The following is a 25,969-nucleotide window of genomic DNA, read 5'->3' as shown; positions in this document are numbered from 1 at the left end:
TGATGATGACAATGATGGTAATGCTGACCATTATTAGTGTAAGCATAAATAGTAGCGGTAATAGTGGTACAAAAGCACAGTTTCAGTTATTGATGTTAATATAATAGGACCTAATGAGAGCAGGAATAATAGAAGAAGAGGAAACCTGCCTGTAGGTTTTCAGTCTGGCTCATCGCCAATTCAATTCAGTCTAGCCCACTGATACCTGAGTGGGCTGACCGAAGACAACTTAGATTTAAAGAGTCATAGTTTAGTTTATAAACGGTATGCAGTTTATTCGTGTTGTAAAACCTGCATCACCCATCTAAATGATATGCCTGTAATATTCCTGTGAGGATTAACTGCACCTCTGTGTCACGCAATAGTTTATTAAGCTCGTGGTGACACATGTTTTCCCCTACAGTAGCCTATCTCTATAATTGGCCTATTCATTATTGGATTTATGGTTTTACTGTGTGATGTGACTAATTGTTGTTCCTCTTTTTCTAATTGGAAATACTGACAAGCACAAAATGCAGTAATGATATAGCAGTATTTCCATTTATTATTATTTGAGTACACACACCAATAGGAACAGAGAGGAGAAAAATGTGTCTTTTATTTTCTAGAATTTTATAATAGGATCAGCATAGTTCATCTTCCTGAGGGCAGTAACAGATTTCTTACAGGCTTGTCATCAACAACCAAATGGTCTAATCAAAGTTACTGGGCTAATTAATGTCGTGATAGAGGGAATCAGATGGGCTTGTGAGGTTAGATGGCATGTTTGTAGTGAACACAACGATCAAATGTAAAGCTGTGCAAATTGCATATGGGTTGGATGACTCTGCGTGTGTTTGCTCACGCCTGCGTGAAGCGCTCCTCCACTACAGTATGACGACATGAGATTTTCACAGAATGAACTGGAGCGGAATCGGATTACATAGGCTCACACAAATGTGAGTAATCTGTCATTTACCAGCGACCTTAAAATGCTCCCGCAGCAATATATGTGCCCCGATCACTACATCAAGCATTTCGTGAAATAATAAATAAATAGAATAAAATAGTAAAAAATGGGTGCGTTCGGATTCAGTGTTCTCATGCACTTGCATTAACAGAGAGTGGTTACACACAGCCATATCAAAAAGAACTATAGTAATCTTATAAAAACAAATATTTATTTGTATACTACTCAAATACAGCAAAGCTATACGTTACTATAGGTATACTGCGGCCTTTGCATCGATGAGAAATCATCATAAATAATCAAAAACTCGTATTATTAACGTGTATTATTATTTCATTACTGATGGCTACAGTCATACTAAACGTTCCAAGGGAATATTGATGGTGCGCTATATGTGCTGATTTTACGTTTTGTTTTGCTAGAAAAAAACATACAAACATTCACCTAAGCCCAGATGATGCACAGATATTTTCAGCAAACATAACACTAAATTATGCCTATTAAGTAGGGCTTTGCAAGGAGTTATGCAATGATTCATCTAGTGCAAGTATGTCACAAGGCCTACAGTCTGTAAACATAACATATAGGCCCGGACCACTGCATGCAAGAGGTGATGTAACCGCACGGCACGGACAAAACTAGGTCTTAGAGGCCTACAGGCTCTGAGGACCTTTTTGTTCAACACTAAAACATCAATATCCCTTGATGCACTTACACCAGCAGAGAGACATTTTTTTATTTCCCTCATAAAAAAATCACTATAACATTCCTACAGGGACGTTTAGTGTCTGTGCTGCCCAGGGATATGGGAGCAAAATAGAGAGTTTATCACAAAACATCACATAGGCCCAGATATATTTTTCTTGTCCTGTAATTTGTATTCTGTGTCCTGGATTTGTATAGTGCCCTCATGAGTATATACCTTTGATTTAAAGTGTATTCTAGGATCTCAATGGGTCTTTTTCGTCAGTTTCAAAGCAGCATCAAGGCTGCCATCAAGCTATGTTGTAATATTCTGCTCCTGGAGCCGAATAATGCTCTCCTGTAATTGTGCTTTAAATTATTCATGCATACAGTGAAACTAACAACACAAAACATAACTTATTATTATTATTATTATTTAAAATGAATTAACTATGGACCCCCCTCCTCCCCTCCACCCCTCCAGTTGCATTAAGATCATCCACGCAGATTCAAATCTACATGTACACATTATTACAGAATAAACAGTGCCAGATTTCACTGATATCGATGACTCACAATGCAAAACTACAAATCCCGGCGACGACGAGTGACGCACAAATGTAGTCCGTCCATTAGCGAAAGAACTACAATGCGTAATCAACGCGAGACAGCGAGAAAACTAGCGGAAGTAAAGAAAGTAAAGGTTACAGTAGGATCTCCACAGAGCATGAAGACTCCAAAGAAAACAACAGCTAAATGCACATAACTCATTTAATATACTATTATTTCCAAGATAGTGCTTTTTAAAGGTTACATCCTCAGAGAAACGGTCCGTATTTTTTTTATTGAGGTGGAAACAAAAACAAAATACTACCGGAAGTGCTCCTGTTTAACTCTGGCTAGCTTGACACTGGTGTTTGTATCGAGTAATAAGGTAAGATACAATTAACGAGTGACAGTGTAACATTGTTGTGTCATTAACGTCGTATACATTGTTGCAACCTGCTAATTCCATTGCCTGACATTCGGAAAATGTATCAAATGTTTCTTGAGGATTCGTGCCGGGTCATGTCCCAACAACCTCACACCACCAGCAGAGGTTTGTTATCAAACTGTGTCACATGTTGGCTAGCAGCTTCCGTGCCAACACACACCAGCAAGGGCCATATAAGACTATAAACTGTTACCGTCTGTGAAACACAGATGTTCATTTCACTACCGGGTATCTTACCTGGGACATGCACAGTAGATGAGAGCAGTTTTCTGTAACGTAGCCTAGCAATCTGTCAATAAATCATAGCAGCCTAACATACCTCTAATATTCTTACAAAGCCTCTAAGTGTATGTGTGTGCTGCTCCATAGCGAGTTTACAGTCACCTTATAATATGTAATTTTTTATTCCACAGTAGCTGGATGATATTGAAAGTTTTGATGTGTGAATTTAGCTATCCATCTAAGATGAATTGTATAGATTATGTGTATAGATTCTTTTTTGAATGGGATGTCAGATTGTGTATTCAAGGTTGTTGCTGAAAAGAATTGTACACATACGCTGCAGGTCTACACACAAATGCCACAGGGCAAAAGAGTGTAGCTGAATGTCATGCATTTGTGTTTAGCTTCTATTTGAAAAGATCATCCTAAACAGCTTATGTAATAGGGAATTGAGTGATATACAGCATGTGAGAACGTAAGGTGTCAGACAGTGTATAATTGTGGTTTTCTGGTTTGTAATTATAAAGAAACCGCTTTTGGTTGCCGTTCCTCTTTTTTTTTTTCTCTAATTATGGTGAACTCTGCTTTTGTTGTTATAAAGATATTGTAACACATACACAGTTACACAACAGATTGAAAAAAAAAAACAGATGGATCTTTATGTTTGTTTACTGAAAAACATCGATTCAGTTTGACAGTACAGGATCAGCAGTGTGAGCTTAAGCCTCGAGTGATGTTGTTCTAAATGCAGATTGAACACTTTATCACTATGGCACGTTTCCCTTTCTTTTGGATAATTAACTATCAATAAACCAAACCATCATACTAAACAAAACAAAACGTCTACATGAAACCATAATTTGAGCAAGCTATGGAGTTGCCACAGCTCATCAACAAGACTTAAGAAAACAGAGTAGGACCTTCAGTTAGTTTACAAGCATTTTGAAAGCAATCATGAATCTAAATGTTTGTGGAGAAAATGCATTAACTGTAGCAAGACAATGTATCATGATTACAGTTACATATAATGTAAGAGGTACAAGTCTAGGCACTGTAATTACACAGTAATATAGACAATCTTTCATTATCTCTCCTTGCCTGTTTCTATTTAACATTATCTGTGTAGATTTGCTGATTGATTGACTGACTTTATTAATCATAAAGTAAGTCAGTGAATAATATGTGTTAATAGTCTTACATTAGGTGACCTGATTAGTCAGTATAAAAACACAGCACGAGTATCTCTGATTGTGTTCAGTTGGCCTGCATCATCACACAAATGAACTTTAAGGGAAGTCAAGGAGCCATGGGCGCCAGATTTAGGGATTATTGTTGTTCCTCTTTTCCCTCCGTCTCTCTTGTGTCAGTGGAAAATGTTGTTACTGACCTTTAACCTCTTGTATAGTACTGAAACAGTACTGTGTGCTCATTCAAACCCCAAACTGTACTCTGCTGCATTCCACTTTCAGGCCCTCAGGGACAGTTACTCTTACAAATATGAAGATCAGTGTCTTATTGTCTTGTTTCACTGATATGGATCAAACTATGGATGTTTAAGTAGAAATTTCCCGCGGGAACAAAAACAACATTTTGCTGTCACACAGCTTCCTACCCAACCAGTTTAACATGATTTACTGTGTAAATATGTTTTAATCATGAACCACAGCCTAATGAATCCCCATTCAGAAAACTGGCTCAACTAGACTTTATTTGATTGTCGCAATCCTCTGTTTTCAAACATAACATCCCTCATTTATTCATTGGCTATGTGCTGTCTACTCTAGATACTTTATGACTTTTTATGTTGGAAATCTTACCATGCTATTAGTTTTCTAAAGACATATTTTAGCAACTTTGTAACTTTGTAGAAAAGACATCATTGGCAGTAAAACTGCTAGGAAGGTGGTAGTTTTGAATACTGACTCTTTTCAGCCATGCTTGTTATCACTACCCTTTAAACAGAAGGGCCACATGGATGTGTCTAGTAACATGTCAAGAGTTATATAGGTGTGAGTGATGCATGGTTCAGAAATAAGCTTTGGAGTACAGGTGCTGATTGAGTTGAATTTCCTTCTGTGTAGATGACAATATAGCTTCTTTAATTAACCGAGTGACGGGCACCCACTTCTATGCCACAGTGTTCATTAGACCATGTCTTCATCTTACAAACACTCAGTTTTTAAAAAGAGGATATACAATTATAGCATGCCTATGTAATTTGTTATATGAATCACCATCCTACGCAAAAGATCTTTTTTTCATCTACTTGTGCAAAAGCATTGTGGTTTTTGTTGGTATGTATAAGGGTGTTGTTTTTTCCTGCCTGTGAGAACTGGTGGCTTACCAGTTCTTGAATCTGCCTTTCTCATCTAGCCAAGGAAATACTTAGACAAAGAACAGAGCACACAAATTACAACCGAAAAAGCTGTACATTATTATCTGATATATGCTTGATATGCATGAATGAATGCACGTCTGTTCTTCACAACCAAGTGTTTGTCATGCCCTGCAACATTAAGAGCACACTGAATAGCTTCTTTTAGCCCCACAAAATGTTTCTCCAAATGTTCGTTTTGTTAAGGATGTTTGAGGAACATTAGGCTGCTGTGGGTTTTAGTTTGAGATTTTGTTCTTTTTTTGCAACGTCCTGTCTCGTGTCTCTCTGTGCTCCTCACACTGAGTGGGTGCTACTTATTTTTGCTGCTGCTCAGAGTGTGATGGTCTTGATGTTCTGACTGAGAGTTGATCATTGACACAGTGTTACTGAGGACGGGACAGACAGGGCCTCCTGGGTCACAATGCAGGGGAAGGGTGAGCGCTCTAGAAGGCTTTAGACAAAGCCGCTGCCAGTGCTGAAACAAATAATTGACAGGTTGCCTTGGAAACCAACTAACCAACCAACCTGCGCGAGACAAATGAGCCAGAAAGCACAGTGTGCAAAGAGATGTACTCTATTACTAACATGTGCTTTCTTAACTTGTGGTGGATTGCTCATATGCCATGTTGAACACTGTGACTAAAACGTTTAAGATATAGTAGCTGCATCGTGATTCAAAGCTATGATTCAGGATTTTGAGACAGGTTTACAGCCCTTTTGTGTTTAAGCACATTTTCTCTGCCCTTCATTAGAGATTCATTAGAGAATATGCAACAACCCTTACACAGACATAATCTTCTCAGTCCTCTTCTCTTTTTATAGGATCCCCATTGGTCTAGTGCTGGTAGTGGAAGACCAAGAGGTTTTTTATCCATCATGGAGGCTGTAATTGACCTTCTGCAGATGTTGCCCATCAAGGCCAGTGGATTGTCCATGTCACTCAGCCTCTTCCTCATCTTTCTGGCTCTTCTCTACTGGTGAGTCACTGCTTTCTGCCTTGACCTTAGTATATTTATTGGCAGCATTCCAAAACAAAAGACATAGTTTAATTTGTGTTGAAGTTCACTGCTTATATGTCCTTTGAATAAAAAAAAAAATGGCTAAGCTTGTCAGTAGTAACATTATTTGTTGTTTTTCCATACCCAAAATGGGTTTTGACAATGTTGGCCGTTGGTTTAACCCCTGATTTAATTCTTCATGATTTTGCTTTGAATATAAGTCATGAATTCAAGCTGGCATGCTGGTCACAGGAGTTTCAAATGTCAGACAAAAGAAAGCTTTCAAGTGAAATGTAGGGGGTTTTAGTCATGAATTTTTAAGAAGGTTCAGAGGTTTTAGTCCTGAGCTTCAGGGGTTCCCCAGGGCTACCCACTGCATCTGAGTAAAAGTGAAAGAAGGCCTCCATAGACTAGTGAATTAATTTCAGATATACATTTGTCAGAATAAGCATGGAACCCAGCTTTATAAGAATCTTTGTGAGATTGAAAGCGGGAGAGAACAAAGATATACTCCCACCGCTTTCATTTGTCTTTCTTTTTCTGAGCATGTCTAGTTACCTCTGCTAAATCCGTCTGTTTGTCTTTTACCAAGATTTCTCAAAAAGTTTACGTGAAACTTTGTAGAGAGATTGGTCCTGAGCCAAGGAGGACTTGATTAAAATTTCCACACTGTTTAATAAGTGATATCTGATCATGTAATACTTTGGTTGAAGGTTGAGAAACTCTGGAGTTGATGGAGTTTTGGAATGATGTAAAATGTATGTAAATGTTATTTGCATGCAGACCTCCTGCTGTGTATAGTGCAGAGGTGGTGTCAAGTCATTGTTTCGCAAGTCTAGTCAAGTCAAGACAAGACAAGTCTGAAGTCCTGACACTCAAGTCCCAAGTTAAGTCTCAAGTCAAGACAGGGAAGTCCAAAGTCAAGTCATAAGTCAAGACTAACAAGTCCAGGTCCAGTCCTAAAGTCCTAAATTTTGAGGTTCAAGTCCTAAACAAGTGTTTGCCAAACTTCATTTTAATGGAGAAATAATTAGTATATTGAGTTTACACAAGTTGTGGAGGCTTTTAGAAATGTGTATTTATTACTTTCCAAATAAACCTTATAATTCCATTAAAGTACATGGGTAGCTATGAGAGAGACAACTGTTGTCTCAACTGTCATTCAACTGTCTGTCAAGAGATGAGTTGCCAGTGTCTGTGAAAGTCATCTTGCTGTGAGAGGTCAAAGGTAACTTCCTTATCCTTCCTTAGACCACTGAGGGGGCTGCAAGAATGGGTTAAATGCATAATTTCTTACCTTTGTCTCTGGGAAGGTACATTATTAAGTCTTTCTGCATTAAAAGGTTCAAATTCTTGTGAAGTCACCAGTCATTGGTATTTAAGTTAAAACTGAGTTGCAAGTTTTCTGTTATTTTGTCAAGTCAGGTCTAAAGTCATCCAATTTATGACTGGAGTCCAAGTCCACACCTATTGTATAGTGTACCTTAAAAACACACCAGTGTGGCTCATCTCTTGTGGGATGAAGATTACCTCTTCAGATTTAGCTTTTTCTTTGGCTCGCATGAATCTATGCACATTCTAAGTCGAGGCAGCAGCAAGCTGGAGCTTATTGGATCCAGCCTAAGCTGCAAAGAACACCTACAACTAAAAGTGCTCTTTTTATTCCATTTTTGTGCTGTCATTATGCATGTGTACACTTTGACACATCCACACACACACACACACATCCACACACACACAGAAAAAGCAGTGTCCAGAGTCTGGATAAGTAACGTTCTGTCTGTTTGTGAAGCTGCAGCTACCGTGGAGTCAAAGTTATGTAACATTCCAGTAACATAAATAAAGATTTCTATGGTATGGAAGATGGAAGATTTATACAGTTTGAGACCGGGGTGACTGAGAGCAGCCGTGGCATCGAGGTTAAAAATGACAAGATTTAGTAAAGTCAACAACCAGAGACAAATATACGGTAGACAAATAGAGAATGAGACCCACATTTTCAACATCACTCTTGGGCAAAACAAGTTAAAGGTTGCGTCCTTGAAACACTGCCTGTCAGAAGTCTCTCAAGTGCTATAGGCCAGTGCAGTACCATTCCCCTCCTGTCCAACATACTGAACAGCACAAGCTGTGCATGCCCTGGGAAATCAGAAAGCAGCCCTGTTTTCAGGAGCAAGAAAGAATGTCTCTCCTCTTCCATTTACTTGAGACGAATGCTCTCACGGTCTCCACGCCAAAGCCGTCAAAGAGCGTTAATGATCTTTATCTCAGAATGGCTTCAGTGCTCAGCCAAGGCAGTTTAGCACACAAAGACATACACTTACACACATACACACACACATGCACACATACACAGAGGTTGGGGTGTTTTCAACAGCAAGGAGAAAACATTTCCTCCCCCTGGGGGCCTTGGGTTCAGCGGTCCAGAGTGTGCCTGGCAGACTGGGTTTCACACTCCTCTGCTGGGCAGCTTGAACCTCTGGTGAACTCTTGCCTTGGTGAAAGCAGAGCAATGACTGCCTGACTGACTGATTGACTGATTGACCCCACCTATGGCAGCCCTCGACAGTCCCAGGTTCAGTCGGTAGTTGTAGCTGTGATTTCTGTGTTGGAGAGTACAGGTTAGGGTGACACCTACTGGAGTCTGCAGAAAAAAGGATTGTGCAGCTCAGCAAAACCAGAATGTTTTTTTGTGGTTTATAACTCTTGTTAACCACATGTACATGTGATACACTGAATAACATTCTGTGACTAACAAAATTCTGCTGAAAGCATTGCAGTAAGTTGTAAATCTTGTCTTACTGTAACTCCAGTTCCTCAGAGACAGATGTAATTGGGGGAACGGAAGCTGGGGTAAAGGCGAGATTCCTTGATACTTGCTAGAAACTTGCTAGCTAACTATGAAAAGTACTTCTTTGCCTCAGATAACCTTACAACTCCATATCCTGTATAAGCTTTTCTGGGAGAGGCATTTGTTGCTCTGAGAATAGAGATGGGAGGGAAGCTTTTACAGCTCAGAGCAGGATATGATTTGACCAGTATGCCACTCATGTCCTCTGTAACTTCTTTAAATAAGCTGAGCTGATAGTGCAGTGAATGCTGCCTGAAATACAATGGCCCCAGGCACAGTGACATACTGTATTCCCCCTTTGCTCTGTTCTCCTCCTCTCTCCTCCTTCTTCCTATCTCCTTCCTTTTCCGTCCTCTCTTTTCCTACCCGCACACTCCTTTCATCCTCTCCTCCCCTCTCCCCTTGCTTTGTAACTTAAGAGGTTTGTTTTCCTCCAGAAAGAATGCTAAACGTAGCGTAGCTAAATGAGCTCTGGACTATGCTATGTAACTAAAGCGCAGTTAATTCACTGCCCAGTGCGAGTGGAACTGATGACATATTCCAAGATGATCTCACAACAAGTGAGCTCAAACTGTTTTGCAAATCCAAATGTCTCATCTTGGTCATGGATAGGGTGACTCACACATCAGTAAGATGAAGATGACGCTGATAAAGGTTCTCTTTCTGCAAAGTTTATCATGTAGTTGTCAGATTGGTTATTAGCCTAGAGAAGCTGTGAGAGATACAACGGCCATAACCCATGCAGTCATAAAGATGTATTGTGTCTTTTGTCAGAACAAACTACCAGAAGCTCTTTAAACGCCAGTTCTTTTAAATGAGATCTTACAATGACAATTGAACAAATGAGCTATACACTCTAGAGCTATACAGTGTTCAAAGAAACAGGGTGCAAGAGGTCTTTTCTTGTTCTTTCAGGGGAAGACAGATAGGATATCTGCTGCTTTTCCCACAAGGAAACAAGTGGTTGGATGCCTCCTCAGTGTTCTCAGTCCCTGGTGGTGATAAAACGGTCAATGCTCTGTCCAGATTGTTCAGGAATGCTGGCGTGGAGCTCAATGATCCATATGTTCTTTTCCACATGGCGCAGTTATCTGGACTCTTCAGATCACATTCAAACCAATGTGTTTCATTAGAGCCGAGCCCGCCTGTGGGGGATTAAATCTATAAATCATGGCTGTGTTACTTATTGAAATCAGCAGTTGGCCTGCGCTAAGATATTTCCTCGCAAATCTGAATCGAGTGATTGCTGACGTGTGTAGTTGCACTCTATCGTATGCGGTCCACCAGCGCACCAAGAATTGTTTGGTCGTTGGGGTCAGGGCTGTGTGTGTGCGCGCAAGTGTGATAATTTGTGCATCTGTTTGTTTGCTGAATGAGTGTGCTAAATAGGAGGAGCTGCTAGCCTTTACAGCCCCGGTAATAAACAAGATTTCACTTCCCACTGAGGCTGATGCCCTGACAAGGGAGTCAGCAGCTCCTGCTGAGGTGTCAAAAGACTGTACATCATAAAGCAGCCCACTGCTTCCACCCTGCAGCCATGGGACTGGAAGCAAACCCACACATACACACACACACACAGATACATGAATGTGCACACATACACACAAACACAGATGCGAGTGCACATACACTCCTGCACTCACAGACACACACTGTGATAGTGGACAGTAGACAGGTCTGCTGACTTGGCAGCCCTTTTCACCTTCCTCTCTCTTTGCTGTCCGCTGTCCTGCAGTTTGACTTCCGTTGTCATTGGCCGGCCTGCCGAGCGCTTATTGTTTAAATGAGGCTCATCGGACGGCTCATCCATCACACCGTCTAATCATATCACTGCGCGCCTCTCCTGCACAATCTGTCATTTCCTTGCTATTTCCTTGATGACGGGCAATTAACATGACTAAACATGGTCAGTAACTGGAGAACTGCACTGGCCAATTTGAAGAGCACATCCTGTTCCTATAAACTTCAGACTAAAAGAGCATATTGTAGTGCAGTCAGGGTTCAAGTATAGGCATGTGAAAAGTTTTCTTCTACAATGACATACCCAGCATTCAAAAAAAAAAAAAAAATCCATGCAAACTTAAGCATATTATGTGTTAGTAATATTGGGGTAAGGAGGGTCATCTTAAAACATTTGTCTATAATAAGTATAACAAATCTAATAACTAAACTTTTTTTTTTTTGCGGGTCACTTTGTCTTTCAAATATGGACTGTCGAATTTCAGTTTGCAAAACTGCTCAAAAATGAATACTTTTTTTTTTTTTTTTTTTTAAAGATGACATTATTATTATTACTGTATGTCTTTTTACATGTAACACATGTTCACCTCTCACCCCGGGAGCCATTATAGTAGATTGATGGACTCACAGTGTACACACTTCCCCTTCCTTTATACATCCTCAAATACAGTATACCACTGGGACTATGCAAGTACAGGGTGACTTGTTAGCTTTTCATTGTTATCAGTGAGGCGTAGATTAGTTCTGGGCCCTGCTGTTATGGATTGATTATTAATTTTTATTAACAATAGTGCCTGATACAGCTGAATGAACAATAGGTGCCGGTAAGGCGAACCTACAAAGAACAATGGAGCCTGATGAAGCGAACAGTCTGTTAAGAATAGCTCTCTATTTCGGTCCCTCTGTACCTCCCTAACTGCTCCACTTTTTTCAAGACATGTTACCCATCAAAGATCAGACTCTCAGAGATTTCTAGCAACAGGAAGAAGGTCTGTCCCCGTCAGAGAGCTCCTGTTAATCTCTGACTCTCAGCCTCAGCCTTTACGACCCCGCTGACGTCAAAGGCCAGGCCGTTGTTATTGTCTCACAAGGAATGAGGTGCCTCGGATGCAGGATTCACACCAGCGTCTTGCTTCCTGTTGCAATCCAGAATAGCTGTCTTCTCGTGAAACTTGCCTGCAGAGATCATTTGGTCACCTGTGTGTTGAGAGGGCCAGCTTCGTGACAAGAAACCCAGCCTCCCAGGGGGGCCCGGGCTGTAAATATCACTGTTGTTGTTCTGCACGATGGGAAGGGGATGTACAGCTCTGTGTGTGTGTGTATTTATCTGTTTTGTGTGTTTGTGTGTGTGTGTGATTGAGAGAGAGTGTGTGTGTGTGTGTGTGTGCTTGTGGGCAGGAGAAGCAGCGCTGGCAGAGGCAGGGGGGATCCATGTGACTCACAGTGAGTGGAAAGGCTATGGATTAAGGGTCACATGCATCTTTTGTGTTGCAGTAGGTGACTAGTTAGGCAGGTAAATGGGCATGACGTGTCTTTTTCTTTTCACAGCGGAACTGGCCAACATGTACCCTCGGCTGGTCACGCTCCTGCCTCAGCCGCACATATGACTTATTCATGCGCACAGCAAATCAAATCATTAACAAGTGCCTCCCGTCTCTCCGTCTCCCTCTCAAATTTTCTCATGCTTTTTTTTTTTTTTTTTTACCTACTGTCTGTCTTTCTGTCCCTCCCACTCCACTCTGCTACCTGTCCTGCTTCATCATTCTTCCTTCTTTCTTTCGGAGGATAAACAATCCCTCGTTTCTCCTGCCTCAGTAGGTTCATTTATGCCCTGTGTTGTTTGTGGAGACTCAATGGAGCGTCACTTACTAGCCCCTCGACAGAGCCCAGACGACACACTGCAGCTGGGGCTATAGAATAGATGGGAGAGCTGGCACCGCGTTGCTCCAAATCACTGGCTCTGCTTTCAGTGTTTAAATAATGGTCTTAGCGCCGGGTTAATGGCAGTAGTGGGAGGCCAAGTGATGAACACGCTGTTTTTTGGTGAAAGTGTTCCAGTTAGTGCAAGCTCCGGATGGCCTGGGTCCCTGGGTTAATAGGAACCAGGGAGTGATGTGTTGTCTTAATGGAAACGGGGGCTGCTTGAGGGAGGACATTACTGTGATGCGTCCATGTGTGATGCTTTGAACGAGTGAATATGACCATTATTTTCTCCTCTTTGGGGGATGTTTGTTATCAACATCAGTTCATATGCGTCGGGACAAAAAGCTGTTCATTGATCAGCGCGTGATTGTGTTCTCTGTCTTTCTCTTTCACTACATGTCAATTTCTCTTCTCTGTGTTTCTTTCTCCTCTTTGTGCGCCGTCCTTCCTCTTTTGTAATTGTGCATGTTTTAGAGACGGCGTCAAAGTGTGGTCATCCTGTCGGTATACATGTCTTTGTGTTTCTCTTTTCTTTTTTTTTAATTCCTAATTTCCAGGCCTGTGCTGCGGGAGGAGATGGTTTCATTAGGTGAATATTCATGGTTGCTGGGTGCAGGCTCAGTTATTGATGCAGCTCATTGGCTTTTTTGAGGCACAATGGGTTCCCTTGATTGATTGTGCTAGACGACCGATGATGTGACACAGAGGAATGCTAGACATGTGGAGCTATGAGCCATACGTCAGAGATAACCCCCCACTGATTGCACGTGCATGAGTGTGTACATGTATCCGCACACACATATATATACACACACACACCCATGCACGTGCACATAGAACATGTTTCTGTAATGAAGACAGCTCTCTGTAATGAAGAACATCTAGTCTTTTATGGCGAGGAGATTGGCCCTTGCTCAGACAAAACAATTAATATTCATGCTTGGCTGGCAATTGAATAATAGCTGAGATTCTCAGTCATCCTCCCAGTAGGTTGAGATGATAAAGGATTGGGAGCAACGGAGGCTTTTCTGGGTGAGCTGCTTTTGGATCAAACACAGCTTGGCTTCTTACTGACTGGATGGGCCAAGCTGGCCTGGCCTGAGCTGATCTGGTCGTGGTTTCCCAAAAACATACCAGGACTAAAGTCATGTTTGTTCTGTTAGCTTGCATGGGAAATAAGATGAATGTTGTGTTGAGCTTTGTCTTTCTGTTTGTATTTTTTGAAATTGTAGCCCAGAGCTAGCCAGAATGGGTTTGGGCTGGTTCTTTTGGCTTGTGACTCTGCAGCACCATAGCTTATTAATCAGAGGAGTGCTCTGCTCTCACTGATAAGCCTGTTTTTTTTTTTGTTTTTGTTTTTTTGGTCTGTGCGGTGTTGTATTGTGTGTGTGTGTGTGTGTGTGTGTGAATCTAAGACTGTGTGACCACCAGCCAGGTCCTGGGAACCACAGCTAGGTTAATACAGCCAATGCTCCACAGTGTGTACACTGACACACACACACACACACACACAGACACACATATGCACACATATGCACGGTCACACGTATTCACTCCCTTGCGACAAAAATTATGCTACAGCTGTTTTTGTATTCCACAGTCAGCACCATCCAGCACCCAGCAGCATGGGGGCTCATCTCTCTCTCCACTCCCCGCCACCATCCCTCCTTCAATCCTTCCTTCGTCCATCTTTCTCTCTCTCCCTCTCCAACCTGCCCATCTGGACACATCCATTTATTCTGCCTTGTGTCTCAGTAGGGCAGCGTGGGGGTCTCAGGCAGATCTGATGCTGGCATCCTCCGATCCATGTGACTGCCCCTGCACACTCCTCTCCCTCTCTACGCTTTGTATGTGCATGTGTGTGATGAGGAGAGAGAGAGAGAGAGAGAGAGTGAGAGAGAGAGAGAGAGAGAGAGAGAGAGAGAGTGGGGAGGGGTGTGTGTGTGTGTATGTGTTTTTGCTCGTACGTGCACGTGTATGTTCATGTATATGTTCGCCATCTAGGGAGCTTATCCAGCCATGCACAAATCAATGGTCACATATCGATGCCGTTTTTATGAGGCACTTAACAATAAAAAAGCAATAAGCTGTGACATGGATAATCCGGTGGGGCATCACAGGAATTGCAAAGCAATTATAACATCTCTGCTCCTCTCTGTATGATTTACAGACACGGCTGCAGTCTTCTAAAGCTCTTTGATACCAACAGCATTTCCAGAAAGCGAGAGGATGATTTTACAGAACTATTTTGAACGTTCATCCCGTGTTACCTCGTGTCCATTTTCAGGGTTTTAAAGTGTCAGCTGATATTGAGTTGAAGTGATATCATTAGTAAATGGAGTGATTTTGCTCCTCCTCCGAGTTCGGAGTGCATAACACCTAACTGTGTGTGTGGGTGTTTTTAAATTGTCACATATCACTCCTCACAGTCAATCACTGCGAAAAGCCTATGTTCACCACTAATAGTATAAAACCCTGTGATTGCGTGTGGGCTGATAATATTGTTTGTGGATTTGCTCACAGCTTGCCCACCCGCCAGTCATCGGGATTATTCATGAAGTGAAACTGCAGAGAATTACAGTAAACTGAGTGTAATTATATAGCACCTCAAACTGGCCTTACGTGGGTGGATGAGATAGAAAACACACATCACAGCAATAAAACTCCATTTGATTAAAAGTTTTCTTGTTTATAGTTTTGTTGTTGATATTTGCTGCGGTGGATTTCCTATCTTCACCGCAGCAGGCACTCTTCACTGTATAGGTTGCATTTTGTCTCTTATGCTCTCTTTTTTGGTGTTTTTTTGATGTTGATGTTTTTTTTTTTTTTTTTAATCTGGTTAGGAACACATATTTGATAAGCTGCTTGTTATAATGTTCTTTCAAGAGCAGGTTTATTGTTTTAAAAATCCATCCTTTATCAGCAATCAAGTACAGTCATTAGGACATTAAGGTTCTTAAGAAATGTTTTTGTTTTTTTTTTTTCTGAGAAGTTTTGGAGAAATCACAGCTGTACCCGACTCAGAATTTACTCAGTTTAATCAGATTTGGCCATTCAGCAATTGGTTTAATTATCCTTTTTTTTCATAGACTTTCAGGAAATCAATCCATAAATGCATTCACACAAGTTTCAGTGTTGATCAACCGCGTTAATAATAATAATAATCGAAGTAATCAGTCACAATAAATACAACAGAGTCAAACAAGCATATTTTTGAGCATATAAATACACCATCAAATTCACTCAGACAACTGCATAAAGATTTTAATTGGTAGCCAGCTGCCAACCCTGAATAGTACAGTCTGCTCTGTTGGAATAAAGAGACAGTATACAGGAATTTATTTTACTAAACAATTAAAATGAGAGTTTTACTTAGGGGATCCATGTCCAGGACAGATGACATGATGCGTTGACCTTTAGGGGGCAGCCCTACAGGAGAGATCCTGTTTATGTTTGTTAGCAGTACTGGTGGAAATAGAGGAGTTTCCCTTAAAATACCATGTACACTATTTTTTTTTTTTTTTTTTTTTTAGCTGTACTGTGAGTCAAAGAGAAGCACTGTGAACAGGACTTGAAATGAAACTGCCAACAAATAGGCTTTAACCTTTTCAAAGAGGCTTCAGAGAAGTCCTGAAAGGTCCTTTAAAGGATATCAGATAATCTATTCCTCGTACATTTCCTCTTTTTGTCTAGAATGTCAATGCTGTTGTTGATATAGAAAACACACCTTTTCTCACGTGGTGTGTTTTTTTTTTTTTCATATGAGTTTGATAGTTCTCTTTCCAACAAACTCCATTCCACAGTGCTACCAGTACTTAGCCTGTCCATATTTTAGGCATACTTAATTTAGACCCTGATTCTTGATCCCAGACATAGACAATCACTCTTTTCATAAAAGTCAGAGAGAGAAATAAAGACTGAGAAATTAGCCATTTCATTAAAAAAAAAAAAAAAAAAAAAAAAAAAAAAAACACTCCTCATCTCCAGTATTTTTATGTCCTTCATACCTAAGTATTTTTTTCCTCTGTTTTGTGTTAGTGGAAATATGTGGTAAGAGTCCTGGCAAGCATTCTCCTCAGGGTGCCTCTATAATGTGCTGGATATGCCGGTAGTATTTCCATGCCTCAGTAGTTGCTCCTGACACCTCTAGCAATGACGTACACAAGTGTGTGTGTGTGTGTGTGTGTGTGTGTGTGTGAATGAGTGCGTGCGTGTGTGTGTGTGTGTGTGTGTGTGTGTGTGTGTGTGTGTGTGTGTGTGTGTGTGTGTGTGTGTGTGTGTGACGTCTTTGGGTGAGCTATGGGCGTCACACAGCCCTTCTCCACACAGCACGCAGTCATACTTCCTCATTGTTTCATCCCTCCCTCCTCTGCTAACGCTCCTCTTACCGATCTCCCTCCCCCTCACTCTGTCCTCTATCATCCTGTGAATCTGACCCTTCTTCACTTCCCTGCCCTTTTCTAACCTTTGGCTCTCTCTCCTCTGCTTTCACCCATGTTTCACATTTGTTCCTGACTCAGTCCTGTCCCTTGGCCTGTCTATCCATAATACATGTCTCATAATCTTTTCATCTGCCCCGTATCCCCCTCAGCCCTCCTGCCCCACCCCCTCATATCCCCATCCATCTTGTTCACCTCTACCTGCCCCCAGTGAAGTAAAGGTAAATAAAATGGCAGATAAGCCCAGACCTCCAGTGAGTGATAGTTAAAATGCAAAACATCTACTAAAATACATAAGCAATCATTTTCATTTCAGAAAAAAAGTAAAGGGAATAGTTCACCCCAAAATAAAAATCCATTCATTATACATGTTAAAGGAATAATGATAATAGTAATAACAATAATAATAATAATAATAATAATAATATTTTATTATTATTATTAGTAGTAGTAGTAGTAGTAGTAGTAGTAGTAGTAGTATTATCATTATCATTATCATTATCATTATTATTATTATTAATAATAATAATAATAATAATAAAAAACTCTGAGCTGCTCCATGCCAGTAGAAAGGTAAATGGCCAGGTCTTGGTTCTTTACAGTCCTTAAAGGAACAAAAAATATTGTACAATTTATTTGCATAATTATAGCCTGCCATGGCCAAACTGTGAGTTCGCTATCACTGTTCACTACACAAAACACTATCTGGGCACCCCATAATGTTTGAAAAAGGGGTGGCAGCAAGAGGCATTTACAAAAAAAAAAAGAAAAGAAAGAAAATCATAGCAGGCGATTAGATCAATCACCCATCAATTATTGGCTAAATGTCCAAATTCAAACAAATATGATGCAGCCCAACACTGGAGCTAAACAGCTACCAAGGGTGAGTAAGCATCTCGGTAAGCATTTTTGTGAGGAAATCTATGTTGATATCCGGTGTTGTCTCTGTTCCACACTACAGCGCACTGTGGCTGCTCCTGTCATCATCGCCAAACCATGCCTGCACTTCCTCAAAGGGCACTGGTTGGTCTGGCCATTTTTTGGTTGAACACCAAACGCTTTGGTTGGCCAGACTGGTTTCACAAGTCAAACTAATTTGATCTCACGAGACCCGCTGGCTGTATCAGGATAGCATAATCAGATGTTTTGTAGCCAAATGACCTCACTGTGAGTCCAATAGTCCAGTATTTACCTCATTAACTCCTAGATCTTAACAAGTCACAAAGCCCCGGTTGGCCTACGACAATCTGGCAGAAGAGTCTTGCTGCTTTCATGTTCTGATTTCCAAATCTGAGTCATGAACACAATTTGTTGTATATTTTAGTCGGACGTAACAAAACGGGCCTTGAAAACAGAGGTTTATTGGTTTTATTGTGTGTCAATTAAAAGGTAAACAAATAATGAGAGTCACATCTTGGCATCTTTGATATGTACAACATTCCTATTTGTATTTGCCATTTTATTGGGTCGCTAAAGTGTGCACTAGCTGTAATTAGCACGTGCTTTTTACTGTAGGGTTACTGCTGGCACGTTGTGGTGCCACTCATTGTCAGTGAGGAACATCTCAGAGATAATGAGGTGAATATTGGACATTTGGACGAACTGTGCAGTCGTTTGGCTTCGCACTTGGATTGCAGTGCATGAACCTGGGTGACTCCGGAGTAATTTTACGGTCATTTCTTTGTAGAACAAGTTTTCAGCCACTTAAATTGTTTTGAAAAGGATGGCAGGGGGCTGCTCTTGCCAGCTCACCGTATGTCATGTGGCCATGAGGGAGAGCAGATAATCAGATAATTGTTGGTGAATTATCGCCTTGATTTATGCAAGACCCGTTCATCATTTAACTCACATCAGTTTGGTGCTACTTTCTATTATATGTAATGTGAATTATGGTCCTAGAGATTTATTTCAGTCTAAAAAGGTGGCTAGACTCTCTTTTGCGGATATTAAAAGCTGGTCAGACTGCGGTTTAATGGGTTTACCTTCCACTACACCCCTGCAGACCCTTTCCCATCATCCACCCTCCTGATCCCACTCAAAATGGATTGTGTTAGGAGAGTAGATGCAGGTCCTAGAGGCTTGCTTCGCTCTTATTCCTCCCTCTGTCCTTCCACCCCCACCCCTCTCCCTCGGTTTTGTCTGAGTGGAGAAGATGTATCTCCCATGGAGGTTTGCTGCTCGTCTCTCTGCTGAAAAAAGTGTTTGGGGGATTTCTCTCTCTCTCTCTCTCTCTCTCTCTCTCTCTCTCTCTCTCTCCCTCTGTCCCTCCTAATATTCCTCAGCCTCTCTCAGCCTCTCTCAGCCTCTCTGCCCCCACCCCGCCCCTTCCCTTGTTTTGAGACAGAGAGAAAGAGAGGGATGCTGGCTCCCGGAGGCAGACTGCTCATCCCTCAATAACTCCAGCTGGCTCCCTGTGGTGCTGAGCCCTGTCCTCCACCACTCAATTACTCCCTTCCATAAAGATGTACAGATGGGCTGGGATACATACATGCACATGTGCACACATATACACACAAACACACACTCACACACGCATATGCATTCACATAGAGGCAGCGCCATTGCACATGTGCATGCTAATTTGCACACGTGTGCAGTGTGCACAATCAGAAAGGCACTCATATGTGCACACACACACACACACATAGACATGAATGGTTGTGCACACTTGCCCACATCCTGAGTTCTCCAGTGCCCTATTTCATCTATCTGGCTTACAAATAGAGAGAAAGACAAGTCTTTTTCTCTTTTCTCACCTCCTGGATTTGGCCTTCACATATCGCTCTCTCTCTGTCTCTCTCTGTCTCTCTCTCTCAGTCACTCACCCTGTGCCTCTTTCTCCCCATCTTCCTCTCTCTCTCTCTTTCTGTCAGCATCACTGTGCATCCACAGGTGGTTAATGAGAACACAGCACCGATTGGCTTATTTGCCTTCCTTCCTGCTTCTGTTCAGCAGAAAACAACTCAGACTCTGACGGTGACTCACACTCTCACACACTCTACCAAACAGACCAATAAAGGATATAAAACAAAGGCGCCGGCCTTTAAATATGAAGGCGCACACAAACACACACACACACACACACTTGCACAGGTTAAATCAGTTGCTGTTGCATAGCTAATTGTCATTTCCTGAGGTTGTGATGGAGCAGTAGAAGGGTGGTGTGTGTACGTGACATTTCTGGAGTTGTGAAGCATAAGTGACTTAGTGGTGCTGCAGGCACAGTGCTGTTGACGAGGTGTCCTGTTGTCCTTGCCAGACCCCCTGCCAGAGGCCTTTTCAAACAGCTTGTTTTTTCCTCATTACTTTTTTCCTGTCCCTGTTCTGTTTCCTTAATATATGTTCTGTTTTTCTCTCGCTTCTCTTAACCATTGTCCCCAAATGTTGCCGTTCTCCCATAGAAAGAGTTTAGCGCCAGCAGAGATTGCATTCGAATTATATAAATTTGACTTTGTTTTGCTTCCGTTGAACCATCATATTCAAAATAAGTTTATTTATTTATTTTTTTTAGTTTAACACTTGGATTTTTAAGACACAGTTTGATATTGGATGCTATGGCTTGAAACTAAACACGATTAATGTTGATTTTAACGTTTAACTGTAATTCAGTCGTGTGAGCTCAGATTGAGCTCTCCGACACAAACATCCAGGAGAGGCAAACAAAGATTCAATGTAGTGTTGTCACAGAGTTTACTCATAGTGTTGCCAGTTTTACTAGCCACATTGGTCAGTTCTGGAAACGTGCTCTTTGATGTGGCTTGTGGTCTTTTTGCAGATGTTTCCTGTGAGACAATCTGCTAATGAAAGTGGAGAAATGAGACAAGGATAGTGTAGCTACTATACCTACAGGAGAGCAGCACTGTGGCCCCTCTGATGACTGAGTGAATTCTTGATTGCTGAATCCCCAGATGTATATCTCAGTCGAAATAACTTTGAATTAAGCGAGCTAAATTGAAAATATAGCTTAAATTTGAATTCAGTAATTAAAATGCACTCAGGAGAATGTATAAACCTTCAACTCGCAAAGCCGTTCCCTCCTCAAAGTTGCTTTTGCTTTTCATTTTTCATCGTCGTTTTGTTTTCCAAGCAAAAAGCATGAACAAAACACTGTTTAGCAGCTGGCTTGGAAGTCACAGATGTCAGGTTTCCCTAGCAGCATGTGAGTATGTATGGCTAAAAATATGTTGAAAATCCCACGTCTGGACCATCACCCAAATGAAATCAGCTGATCCTTGGGCCAAGTGCTATCTGTCCACCACATTTCATCCAGATCCATTTAGTACTTTTTCAGATATCACACTAACCAACAAAGAGACGAGCAGACTGGAGGTAAAACATCACCTCCTTCCAACTTTGTTGGCGGCAGAGATAATTACATTCAATTTCAAGCCAGTGGAGGTAATTTTGAACTGCCTTACAGATTCGGTTTTTGAATTCAATGGATCAATATGAGCATGAACAAAAAATCACATTTATGCAATTCAAATACAGTCTCTGCTGGCACAAATCTCTTTGCGTCAGTGTTTCAGCTATTTCTCTCTCCTCTCCTCCTCTGTTCCTTTCTCTGCCTCTTTTCATCGCCCTCTCTCTCTCTCTCTCTCTCTCCTGGGAGTGATCAGTGGTGCTAGTGCAGAGGTTGTGTTAGCTTCCATCTGCTAAGATTGGCAAGACGAGCAGTCAAGCACATACACACTGATACGCAGGGTTTTATAGGACGTCCTATTGCCTCGTGTCTGTTAAGCTGTCGCTGACTGCGTGTGTGTCTGTGTGCTCATGTCTCTGGGTGTGTGAGCCACATTACGTACTGTAATTGGTGACCTTACCTGACTTACGCTTGCTGAATTTTTATGCATGCGTGTTACAGTATATGGGCGCCGCTTGCCTATGCATCCCCCTGTTTACAACTGGTATTTGCATGTTGCACACAGAACTGCGCTTGTTCTCAAAAGTAGCTGTTTGTATGGCCTCTCGTTTGTTGATTTTCTCGAATCCAAGTCAAGAATGGCACATGCCTGCCGTTGGAAACAAGGAAACAAAGCATCTCTCTCTGTCTCACACTCTCTCTCTCTCTCTCTCTCTGTCTGTTGCTCTGTCTCTGTATCACACACGCAGCCACTCTCTCTGTCTGTCGCTCTGTCTCTCTCCCTTTCTCTCTGTGACACACACACACACACATTCACTCTCTCTCTCTCTCGCATACACAGAGTCCTCTGCCACAGCAACAGGGGAAACAAACATCGTTTCTCACCCAGTCTGCGGCGCTTACACTCACATTAGACGCCAACCGCTGTGTCAGTCAAAGCCACAGAATTGCAATCCATTGAACACAATAGCAGCTTAGTGTCAGACACAGGGCAACAGTAAACTGTATGGTACATTATATCTGGGGTTTTACAGCTTAATAACTTAATGAGCGTTCCTGCTGAGAGTATCCCATAGCAAATGCTGTGTTTATGCCAACGTAATATTCTACAATTTTGTGTTTGTATAGGGGAAAAAGACCGACGATTACTTTACATTGTTGTGGGCCGTGCTGGTCAGTGTTTCCCACAGGTTCTTGGGTTATTTTGTAGTGATGGAGGCCTGGGGTGTGTATGTTGAGCACAAAAGAAAATAACTCACTTTAATGGGTTTAAAGGTTGGTGTGTTCCGGTACTGTGGTGTTTAACCACCACATATGAATCAAGAGCGTGTGAGGGAGCCACTGCTGCTCTCATGGTTATTACAGTATGCTGAATCATTAACAACAGTAATCAAATAACAACCAGCATCACTTCTTCTCATTAGTTCGGCCAAGTCCGTGATGGCTTTCTGACACATGGGTCCATGTTTCACTCACAGCATGTGAGTACATGAATAAGCCACGCTGTCATACGTATTTATGGTGCAGCAGCTGATTAAGGCCTTATCTTGTGTTTAACATGTGGACACAGAAGCAAGAGTAGACGAGGAGTGCGTGTGTGTGTGTGTGTGTGTGTGTGTGTGTGTGTGGAGTGGATACGAGGGCGGGGTGAGGGGGTGGAGGTGTACACTCTGATGTGATGTATGCAGAAGGCCTGTCTGTCAAGTCTGACACATACAGTTATAATTACCACACTGTCATTAAAATGACTCAATGTGAGTGCCTGGCAGGCTGCTTTATTGCTGGGTTTAATCTATGACCGGCTCACATCTCATTATTAATATGGTAATGGATCTCCTTGAAGAGATTAAGGGATGGAGTGGTTGGTGGTGACGGTAAAAGCTATTTTAGATTTTAGCATCAGAGAGGGCTGGGGATGATATGGAGCTGGAGTTCTGTGTTGAATAGCTTGTCTTGGTAGTTGCCCGGGTCCTTTTTAGTAAGATGTGAAATGTGTATACCCTTGATCCTGTGTGACTTGTCAGCAAATGTGATCTGATATTACCTTCCCGCTGTTTACGTGTGCGTTTGTGTGTGACTGACTGGCTCCTCGGGTGTGTGTTTGCGTGCAGGCTTGTGTTTGAGGTTGTCTGTGTCTTTGTGCGCGTTCAGTCAAACAGCTTTATTTGCTGTCTGTAAACGCCGTCGCCATGCTCTTCCTCCCCTCCCAGCACACAGGGAGGAAACCCATCCAGTAATTGGTCTTTCATCGGTCAAGACATCCAACCCTGCTGCGCTCCACCACTGACGCTTCTCTCGGGGGAATTCTTAAGCAAGACGGCAGACAGACGAGGCGTATTACATGACTGAATAACGTCCTGCCACATCCCATAATGCCCCTCAAACAAAGTCCCATACAGAAGTCCTCCCCGCGAGTCCAAGGACTTGCACGTCAGCAGAAACTCTGCCGATGTATATGAATAATGCATGGCATAGGTTTTTGGAGTCTTGGGGGATTTTTGCATTTCTCCAAGCAAATAAATCCTTCAAGTGTCATAATGTTGTGTGTTTATGTGAGGCGCGGCTTAAGGCGGCATATCCAGGAGATTAGATGTGGTAATCTTAGTTGGAATTCTTTATTCTATTGGCTTTTATTTTTCACTCACCAAGACACCTGTGCTCTCTCTTTCTCTCTCTCTCTCTGTCGCTTTTCTAGGTATTCAGTTTCCCCCTTTTCGGTCCTCTCTCGATGTGGAATCAAACATCCCAAGCCATTACCGTTCTTTGGCAACATGTTCATGTTTCGCCAGGTAAGATTTGTCTGAGGAAGGTTTGATATAATCTCTAACATCTGCTGAATATTTTCCATCCAACCTGTGAGATTTTCCTCCGGCTCTCTAATCTTTTGTCTTTACCAAAATGTTTCACTCGTGTCAAAACCACTTAAGGCCTTGAGTCGAACACACACACACTCACTCACTCACTCACACAAACTGGCGTATTACCCCCTAAGGTGAGAGAAATCTTGCCTCCAACATATTACTGCACTTCATTAGATTTGTTCATTAAAGAAGGCTCACAAGTAATGACTTTTCTGTACCATGTGACCGCCAAATAGATTACCGTATTGATAATTGCATTTGTTTTATGATGAATATCTAAAACGAAGAGAAGAGGAGTGGGCGTGTTTAATATCACCGAATTAATGACACTTTATTTCATCTCAGCCTCAATTCTGCCATGGTGGCAAACACCAGGGTTTTTAGTGCGCCATGTATTTTACTGCGGGGATTATCAGGTTACCACTTGGATCTACAAAACGATGTTTTTACTCGGATGAATCATTTTCATGTTATTGTTAATATTAGAGGGAGAAATAAACAAAGAATGAACAGTCCTTAGTTAAGCGGGAGGTGTTCTTGTATTCTAGGTGGTGATATAATATTGAACAGTGTTGCTGCAGGGTTTGTTGGCATGTGGATGTGTCTCTGCGGGGCACATCCACATGACGTGATTCAGGGATCAATACTCAGTGGGGCGGGCAAGGTGGGCACGACCCTCTCCTTCTCCCACTGCAAGACCTATTAACCTGCTCCCTTACAACAGCCGTGACTTTTTCCTTCACCCTCTGCCTCCGTCTGCCTCTCTCTCCTCTCTTTTTTTCTCTTTTTTCTGCTTACCTGTAGGTTCATTGTCTTCTGTCTGCGTCTTTCTCTCCAGCTCTCTCTGACCCCTTCTGCCTCACCTCCTCCCACACTCAAATAAGATGTACATCTTGACAACTCATTTAATCTCCTATTCCGTATAAAATCTTTTTTTTTTTTTTTTTTTTTTGTCTCAAAGCAAGTCAAAAATTCTGCCAATGCAGCGAGATATTTGTGCGTGTTTCGAATGCAGTTTCACATTTCTTTCTCGAGTCTCCGTAGCCTGTCTTGAAACAAGGCAGACAATGGCAGATCATTCTAGTAGGATAGAACAGACATAAGAGAAAAAACATAATTCTGATTCAGTTTGATTTGCATTGGCAGCAAGTGAAATTAGCATACCTCTATATACATTTTTCCACTTAGTATCTATTAAAACTCACTTATTTGGCTACAAATATACACATTTGTGCGGGGAATTCTTCTCTTCCTCTCAGGGGTTCCCTTTTTCAAACAGGTTTCCTCCCTCTCTGGTTTATTGTTCATCGGCGTGGCCGGTGTCACTGTCTCCTTGAGGAGTGTTAGCTGAGCTGCAGTCTCACTCAGTCTAAGGGAGGGCTGCTGGCTCTGGTTAAATATGCATGCAGCCTCTCCTTGCATAATGATTCTGCAGCGCCTGGGTCTGAAGAAGATTAGTGTAAAGAGCTTTAATGATACCAGCCACAAGGCCTGTAGGGGCAAGGTCAGCTTTGACCTGCTGTCCTGACCACCCAGCTTCACGGGTATTATCATTTTTGATGTTTCAT

General features: G+C 41.8%; 1 protein-coding gene across 2 annotated transcripts in view; it reads left to right on the top strand.

The window, feature by feature from the left end:
• The first annotated feature begins 2,340 nt into the window (after nt 1–2,340).
• tbxas1 (thromboxane A synthase 1 (platelet)) overlaps nt 2,341–25,969 on the top strand; it is a 75,421-nt gene continuing 51,792 nt past the window's right edge. Inside the window, exons 1-3 of one of the 2 annotated variants that reach the window (XM_030054311.1) lie at nt 2,341–2,567; nt 6,049–6,203; nt 24,236–24,329. In XM_030054311.1, coding sequence (XP_029910171.1) covers nt 6,103–6,203; nt 24,236–24,329 — 195 coding nt within the window. In that variant the 5' untranslated portion in view covers nt 2,341–2,567; nt 6,049–6,102. Of the gene's footprint in view, nt 2,568–2,630; nt 2,733–6,048; nt 6,204–24,235; nt 24,330–25,969 lie in introns of those variants that run through there. The other variant, XM_030054313.1, reaches the window with a different exon arrangement.

Source organism: Myripristis murdjan, chromosome 6, assembly GCF_902150065.1.
Source record: "Myripristis murdjan chromosome 6, fMyrMur1.1, whole genome shotgun sequence".
Taxonomy (NCBI): Eukaryota; Metazoa; Chordata; class Actinopteri; order Holocentriformes; family Holocentridae; genus Myripristis; species Myripristis murdjan.
The sequence above is the reverse complement of the archived record's forward strand: the minus strand, read 5'-3'. Positions and strand labels throughout refer to the sequence as shown.